We start from the raw sequence: 9,019 nt of genomic DNA on the forward strand, positions 1-9,019 counted from the left end.
CTTGACTCGTATCTTGCGTTGGAGCAATAGTCATTGTCTCTTTGGGTTTTTTAGTGTTCTGCGGTTCCTTTTGTACAGTCCTCCTTCCTCGGTGCACACGGTGTATGATTGGATCGCTGTTTGGTCTACCATGACTGCCTTTCCCAGGCTGTTTCTCCCTTTCCTGTAGGTTGCATTCTGACCACATCTCCTGGTGATAGTGAGGGAAGGTCTCTGGCGTTTCTGTCGTAATATTCTACTTGTTTCTGCTTCTGTTTCTGTAATTGTTGGGCGACTTCTTGAACTAGCTGAGGTTTCAGTAAATCTTCATGCATTGGTAAGAGTGTTTGTGTCTGCCGGCTCAGAAGACGCTGTGCAGGGCTTGTCTTCATGTCTTGTGATGGAGTGTTTCGCCAATCTAAGAAGGAAAGCCAAGTGTCCTGGCCCGAAGCTGCTGCTTTTTCATGAGTTGCTTCATTGTTTTTACAGCATTCTCCACTTTGCCGTTTTCTTGCGGGTGTTATGGGCTGGTCGTAGTATGGGTAAGTTCTCATACTCTCTCGAATTGTTTAAACTCGTACGACACGAATTGAGGGCCGTTATCCGTAATTACGGTGAGTGGGATCCCTTGCCTTGCAAAGTGTTGTTTCAACTTGTAGATGATAGACTTGCTAGTTGAGTCCTCTAGGCGGTCAACCTCCACAAAGTTGCTGCAGTAGTCTATGGTAATTAGATAGGTTTGGTCCCTGAAGCTCATCAGGTCAATGCCCACCTTGGCCCAAGGGCGGTTAGGCACATCATGTGGCTGTAGCTTCTCTTTCGATTGCTTTGCTTGGTACATTTGGCATACCTCGCACTTGCTCACGTAGTCACGTATGGCCGTTGCCATTCCTGGCCAGAAAACGCTGTCTTTTACACGACGGATGCATCCCTCTGCCTGGATATACACCTAGTGGATTAGAGTCAGAGCGTAGTGATGTAGTGCCTTAGGGAAAAGCACTGACTGCCACGGTAAATGATTCTTTCGTACACTACCAGTTGGTCTTGGAACTGGAAATAGGGGATGAGCAAAGGATTTAGTTGCTGTTTGTTGTTGGGCCATCCATCCACGATTACAGCGCTAAGTTGCTGCAACACCTCATTGTTGGCAGTAGTCGCCTGGCGAACGTTTTGTAGCTTTGCTTCTGTTATGAAGCAGTACTTGGCTTCTGCCATCAATTCTAGATTTGCTTTGAACGACGTCTGCACGCAGAGTATCTCTGAACTAGGCTGTTTTTTACTTGTTGGCAGCCGCTGTAAGTATGCTCGCAATAACGTATCGGCGATCAGCAGTTCTTCCCTTGATGGTAATGGATCTGAATGTTGTATCACTTCTAGTCTCATAAGCATACGTGGCAGCCGTTGTGGTGTCGCTTGCAGAGGCTTGAGAACGATCATCTCTAAAGGTTGATAGTTCGTGTGGACTTCGACAACTCGACCATGCGTATACTGATGGAATTGTTCTATCCCGTATACTATTGTGAGTAGCTCTTGCTCAATATGTGCGTACGCCTCTTGGTATCTGTTAGGGCTCTACTGGCGTAAACAATTGGTTGCCCATCCTGTAGAAGCACTGCGCCCACTCGGTGCTGGACGCATTGCATTGTAGAACTGTTGCAGTTGCTGGGTCGAAGTACTTTAATACGGGTGCTCTGGTGATAGCAGATTTTCTAGGTAGTCTGTCCATTGCCACTCTATTCCGCGGTGGGTGATCTGCTGCAGTGGCTCACTCATATCAGACAGATTAGGCAGGTATCATGCAAGGTAATTGACAGTTCCCAGCAGTCGTTGGATGTCTTCCACGTTCTTTGCCCTGGGCATGTCGGTTACCACTTGTACTTTTGACGGATCTGGTTTTAGTCCCTCGGCTGTCAGAATATGTCCCATGTAGGTGACCTCAGGTTGTCGCACACGGAGTTTTGTCTTATTCAGCTTTATGTCTTTTGCTTACACTGATTGAGAAGCTGCATGAGATTTTATTGTGATCCTCCTCTGCATTCTTCATGTTTGCGCCTTTTCCTGTAACTAGGATGTTGTCTGCAATCACGTAGACACCCTTTAGGCCTTCCAGGGCTTGGTTCAGTTGTCTCTGAAAAATTTCAGGTGCCGGGGATATGCCAAATGGCATTCTCAGCCAGCGGTACCGGCCTAACAGAGTTCCGAATGTTGTGAGTTGGCTGCTCATGTCATCTAGGGCAACATGCCAGAAACCATTCTGGACATCGCTGACCATAAAGATCTTTGCTTGGGATAGTTGAGGAAGCAGGTCGTCAATGTTAGTCATGGGGTAATGCTGTCGTTTGAGAGCGAGATTCAGTGGCTTTGGATTGATGCAAATGCGTAGCTTTCCGTTTGGCTTTTAACAACCACAAGTGTTGAGACCCAATCTGACGGTTCATCTACTGGTGTTATGATGCCTGTTGATTCCAATTGCGTGATTTCTGCTGTGAGTTAGTCTTTGAGTGCCACTGGGATCCTTCGTACCGGAAGTTGCACAGGTGTGGCCTCGTAGTTGATCTCCAGATGTACCGTACCTGAGAGACATCCCAGGTGCTCATCAAAGACTTCAGGGTAGCATTCCACAAACTTGTTTGCTATCTTTGGTCGTTCACCCTCTAGCCCTGTCATTCTCATGATGTTCTCAGAACAGACGCACATCAACTGCATTTACTGGATAGATGGGGCTCCTAGAATAGACGTTGTGGGTGAACTTGGTATGCTGCGCCCATCTTCAGATTAGTCACATTAGCTGTTCATTTCCAGTCGGACAGATCACTGATGTGTCGTGCAGGGTCAATGTCTGCTGGGTGTCTTGGATATGCGTACGAGGAGGTACGTCCATTTTCCATAGCACGTTGCACGTAGCCTCGGTGTCTAATTGAAATTGAACTCTGTGACCATTTACGTTTAGGCGAGCGTAAATCTTGCGTTGGTATAGTGATCCTCCGATGGTATTTACGTGCTCTGAGGTAAGTGTGACTGTTATCAGGGTGTCATCGCTGTCATATTTGTCTTCTTGTAAGGCGTGTACACTGGGCTTTGCACAGGATTTGCATACTGTTTCAAAATGGCTTGCTTTCCGCAAGCCTTGCACTTGTGCCCAAAGGCTTGGCATTGTCCTCTTTCTTAGGGTATACCATTCCACAATAAACACATGTTCCCGCTTTTGCCAGACCTTTCTTGCCTTGGGAGGTGCTCTCCTTCTTGTGTTTTCCTCTTGACTTTCCTTTTACGAAATGAAGATTGGGCGTCTCCAGTGAAGTAATTTCCTTTAGCTGTGATGTAGCTAGCTTGGCTGACTTGCAAATGTCAACACAATTTGAGATTCGATGTGTGTTTCTGCAACAGGCTTTTTGACACCGTGTCATCTTGTATTCCACAGACTAGCCTATCCTGGAACATCTTGTCTGTGAGGGACCCATAGGAGCAGGTTTTGACCATGGTCCGTAACGCTGTCAGATACGCATCAAACGATTCCCCTGCTTGCTGCTCTCTTTGGTTAAACCGGAATCGTTCATATGTTGTATTCAGTGTACCAACAAAATGGTACTTCATAGCCTTGAGTATGGTGTCCATGTTACCTTTTGCTGCCTCTGATTTGAATTGCAAGGTGTTAGATGTGGCCACCCAGTATTCGTGGGGCTCTGATTTAAGATGAGAGACAATCTCATAAGAGTACCAGATTTGTTGCCGCCTCCTCCAGCTGCCGACCTCGTTGCCGCTGTCCAGCCTTAGCTGGGGAGGCAGTGGGATTGTGCCTTAGATGATGACTGGACTGGCCGCTGGTATTATGCCGCTGCTGTTGGGTTCGCTAGTGCTAGGGGGGCTCACCTCAGGTGTCCATGGCTAGATATGAGTCCGATCCGACCTGGCACCATGTAAATAGTGCCTGTTGTCTTCTTACTCGTAGTCTGCTACACGTAACACAGCCTGTGCTACACTGACTAGTCAATCACATGACATGCTAACCGGTATACTAATACGTCACTCTCTACAGTTGGGTAGTCTTGTGTGGTTACACGTTCATGTGTTACTGTCATGTTAGAATGAGTGAGAGAAACATCACGACATTAAATCAAAGACTACTAGTAGTGAGAGCTGTGAAGAGCAAGTCACGTGATGAGGTTGAACGTCTGTTGGATCTTGGAGCTGAAGTGGATGCGTGTGATGATGATGTATGTTATTGATTGAGTGACTCGTTTATTGTTCATAACAATTCACTCTAATGTAGGGATGGACTGTACTGGTGATAGCTTGTTTTGATGGCTGCAAGTCATTAGTTGAGCTTTTGTTGTGTAGAGGGGCAGATGTAAACAGAACTGATGATGATGTAAGTGTTGATAGTGAATGAATGAATGAAGAGAATGAGATTAAATGATGTGATGAGATTTGTGATAGGATGGATATTACAGTAGAGACAAACAATAAAACACAACTATTGTCATTACAGGGCTACACTGCTCTAATGATAGCAGCATGGCGGGGTTATGATGAAATCATTGCTATTCTATTAGCAGCAAAAGCCAATGCTGAACAGAAGGATAAGGTGAATGTTTCCATGTGTTGCGGTTGAACTGTTGTATGTGTTGATGTGATGCATGGTAATAATAAATGTATATGTATTGATATTAAATATTGTGATGACATGTTATTAAATCAATAGAAAGTGCAACAGCAGTGGCATAGGCAGCAAGCAATAATTGGTTTAGGGGTCATCCATAATTGTTGACATTTGCTCAAGCATACAAAGTGTACATGAAATGTTAGTCATGTGAATGTAGAACCACGGTATTACAGTAACTAAATAATTAGAAGCCCTTTCGAAGATTGATATGCAGATTTCGTCGTTCTGTCCAGCAGTCTTCCATTATCGTTGCACTTTCTGCACAGCTTCCTTGCGAGACAAAGATGGGCTGGCAAAGACAAAGCGTTCACAAACTGTTGGTATCTGTTTACCGTCGTTTATGAACAGTGCAAGGTCTCGTAGACAGATCTGTTAGTATCTACCGCAGAGTACACCTCCCACGCCATGTACGCTCTAACAAACACGTGTGACGAATGCTTAGCGCATGCTATACCCGTCTTACTTTTGCGACGGATAGTTACAAACCAGAGTTGAAAAACTCTGGTTACAAATGTAGATACAGTACGACACATGTACGAGTAAATGCAATATCCTGATTTCAGTATCACTCCTATCTACTTCTGAACTAAAGAGAAATCATCAACGTTTTATGCTCCGCCTTAAAAGCATACGGCTACTCTTACCTCCCTCTCTTCCTAGTGTAAGCTTTGTACACTTGAGTAAATGTTGACAATTAATTGTGATAGCCAGTGTTCTCTCCAGTCTCGGCCATATTTTGGGGCAGTGAGATAGTCGGTTGAAGCATGAAAAGTAACCATTAATTTATTACTGGTTGTGTAGCAGAGACAGCAGGCATGATCCATGAAGAAACGTCTTAGTTACTAATTACCACAAAAATGTCCTTTGCTCATCATCATTGGCTAATTGCCAATCTTGGCATGTGTACACTTGTGTTGTATCACGGTTGGAATGCTGTTACAGAAGATGCCCATGCTTTGACACACCCTTGAGTTTTTTACCTAAAATTTAGTTAGACTGTGTAAGGAGCTGTAGATTGTAGGGATGATGTTTGGTTCTAGTAAATAGTAGTAGGTTATGCATGACAGGAGGTGTTTATTAGGCATAGACTAAGATGCTAATGCTGAGGTAAAACTGCCAAACCGAAAGTGACATCTTCCTTAATATATGGCGTCATAACTCAATTTGGTTTGCTGGTTGAGACAAAATTCTGGCGAGAACATTGGTGATAGCATTTGTAATCTGTCTTCACAACCTCTGGTATAGACCATCTTATCTTATTTATATATATATATATATTTAGTTGGAGATATTTCCTGCTGATATTCAATCTGCTCCTCTGTATCCTCGTCTCTGTCAGTCAGTCGTGTCCAAGCTGCTTCCTTCTTTTTGTAAGAAACAAGATGATCCGTTTATGGAGAAGGAAACACTCATGGAGAAGATTGAGCAGGAGGCATGTCCAGGACAAGAGAAGAAGGTTGTAGAGAAGGTAGTCCATTGTTTTAGATGATTCAAGAGAGGTGAGACAACTAGCAGATGTTAGTTGTTGTACTTGTGTATGTTTGTGTAATATTGTTGTGATGTGTGTTTAGATTGCTGTTGCTGGTGATGTGGCAGCTCTCAATCTTGCATCTCTACATCATTATGCCATCGGTCCTCTCATTGCTTTTGAAGATTTTACGTGGCATGTCAGGTCAAAGAGGAAGGATGGCACAGTAACAAGAGAAGAAGCAGAAACGGCAATCAATGATTTCCGAAAAGATCAGAAGATTCAAGTTCAATTCAACACAGATAAAGTTCTCACTATAAATACATCTGTTGGTATCTGCTTCAAAGTGGAAGGCAGAGACGACTTGTACATGTTTCCGGCTCTCTTCTTAAGGATCTGTCTGTCATGTGGAAGAGAGATGAGAATAAGAAAGTGTATGCCGGTCGACGTCAGTCCATCTGCATTTGGCATGTTTTAATCTAAAGTTTGCACTACATTAGATAAGAAAGAACAGCTGTGGAGGAATGGACTGATCATATCACAAGGTGGTACAGTTCATTTTCATGAGTGTTTGGTCGCCATGGTAGATCTTGTTCGTTCTGTCGACTTTGTATGCTGTGGAGGTAAGGGAACAGAAGCAAACTGCATTTCCCTGCTCGACACTGTCATGTCTCTTTGGAGAGATATGTTAGACAGATACAGTTCAGGCACTGAATATGAGACTGAATATCTGAGCAGAAAGCATTTAGAGAAACACAAAGAACTGAAACAAGTTGCTGTTTACTCAGAGGAGGAATTCAAGGAAGCAAAGGCAACAGGAGAAGGAGCAAATGCTACTGTAAAACAAGTAGTTGGTGATGAGCGAGTCGTAGAAAAGCTTGGTGACTTGCTGTTTGTCAGAATTGAATGCAGAAGAAGGAAACTGTCGATTTGTCAATCAGGTAATCGAGTTTACAAGTTTTGATATGAAAGTATAATAATGTACACTAATGTGAATGTCCGTTACCCAAATGCTTGACTGATTTTCAAGTGATTGCTTCCATGTCATGATACTGCCTGGTTGTTGTGGATTTATATCCACATTCTAATCATTCCATGGTATGATTGATTGCTCTCACTGAAATTGTGGAAAGTTGTTGACTTTGCTAACAAAGGAGTCATTTGTACTGTTACATGTTAGCTAATGCAGATCTTGAATCTCTGGATTAATTCAAAGTTTTGACCATATAGGCAGTGTTTTAAATATTGAAACTAGAAATGCAGCAGGCAATTCGTAAACAAACTATTTAGGTAAACAGGTAAACCGTGAGGCAGAAGTAACTTGACCATTTGTGCTGGAATAGCAGGAAAACGGTGTTGTGGTATCTGTTAGTCAGTGGTGTTTGATCACTAGTACTGGTAATTATTCTATCTGAAGCGCCATCTGGAGTTGCAATTATTATTTAGGCTCTAATTAGAGCGTATTTTAGGAACAGAATTATATTTAGAGGAGCTTAACTAATTAGAATCGTTGCAAACAAGTAACAATAGGTCTGATTGGTTGCCTAAATGGAGTCTCACTACTGTATCCTGTAACATTTTCTAGATGGTAATTTTGCCCTATGACTCTAATTACCTAAGTTGCTAGTAAGCATCCCTCTAAGCGAGGCGCCTTAGGGAGCCATAATTATTTTTTACACTCTAGCTGATATCATGTTAGTTAGAGGCAATAAGAATAATTGGGGTATGATACTAATTTGTGTCATTATATACTTATTACTATGATATATGTTGTGTGTAGGAGTCTTGCCTGATGCTGGCAAGTTGATGGCTGTTATTGAAGCAAAGAGGGAGCAAGTGGGAAAAATCGAAACAGTAAAGGAGATGTTGAGAGTGTCATCAGATACACACACCCATAGACAAAGAGGTGGAACATTACTTAGGGAAAGAATGTTATCTGTGAGTAGGGCGGATGTGAACATTACTGCAGCAAAGTTGTTTTATTTCCTACCACAGAATGTACACCTCAGCTCTAGGTAGTCACTGTATTATAGTGGACACTTTATATTGTCAACAAAGAGTATTATAAACATTATAAACAGACTATCTTTCTGTTTCACACATGTGTATACTGCGCGGTTTCCTTTAGACAAAATACAAAGAATAAGAAAATGATTTTATTGTCACATTCCACCTGCTCACTGCCAATAGACATTTTACACTTAGACATTCTACTGCCTATGAACAATCCCTTTACTAGCTACTTTGGTGGAATTATCACTATTTCAACTTTGGTATTAATTTAAATTTAATTAAGAACTTCATCTCTAGCTTCCTAACTTAAAGTCTGCCCACCACTTTTATCTTGGAAAGTACTACCACAATGACTCGTATCTCTTCATGCTTAGTTAGTCACCACTGCAATCTCTTTCATGTTGAAGTGTAGTTGTGCAAAGCATTCTTGAAGTAGCACTGACATTAGCAACAAGTTGAACTTATGAAAAAAGCAACAAGTTGAAGTTATGAATAAATGAATGAATGAATTATATATTTCTTTCGCACCTAAAAGGTGCAGTTCCTCTTGAACTTATTGGAGTCCCGGATGTAATCTCTAATTTCACTCGTTCTCTGGCAAATAGCTGTAGCCAGACCTAGCTTCTACTCTAGCGTCATAGTCCTACTGGATAAAAACCAGGTCGAGTGAGTCACGTCAGCATCCGTCGTGACGTTGCTGCTGTAGAACTTGAAAACTGATCGCGCCTAGTCTATTCTCGGTCACAGAGTATCATATCTCGGTCAGTGCTTGCCATCTCGTTTCTAGACAGTCTACGTCATGCGCAAAGCTTAGGTGTGGATATGGACAAACCATAGATTTCGGGTTAGAGTCAGATTTGGGTTATGCATGGTTTGTATTGTCGATCCATGGTTTA

General features: G+C 42.6%; 1 protein-coding gene across 1 annotated transcript; it reads left to right on the forward strand.

The window, feature by feature from the left end:
- Positions 1–2,796: 2,796 nt before the first annotated feature.
- Positions 2,797–8,212, forward strand: LOC134191769 (uncharacterized). The gene is made up of 10 exons (XM_062660390.1): positions 2,797–2,850; positions 2,930–2,950; positions 3,008–3,036; positions 4,064–4,193; positions 4,250–4,348; positions 4,469–4,564; positions 5,925–6,110; positions 6,214–6,544; positions 6,596–7,051; positions 7,891–8,212. The coding sequence occupies exons 1-10, from the start codon at positions 2,797–2,799 to the stop codon at positions 8,127–8,129; spliced, it is 1,641 nt and encodes a 546-aa protein (XP_062516374.1). The 3' UTR covers positions 8,130–8,212.
- The last annotated feature ends 807 nt before the right edge of the window (positions 8,213–9,019 follow it).

The sequence above is a fragment of the Corticium candelabrum genome, chromosome 16, assembly GCF_963422355.1.
Source record: "Corticium candelabrum chromosome 16, ooCorCand1.1, whole genome shotgun sequence".
Taxonomy (NCBI): Eukaryota; Metazoa; Porifera; class Homoscleromorpha; order Homosclerophorida; family Plakinidae; genus Corticium; species Corticium candelabrum.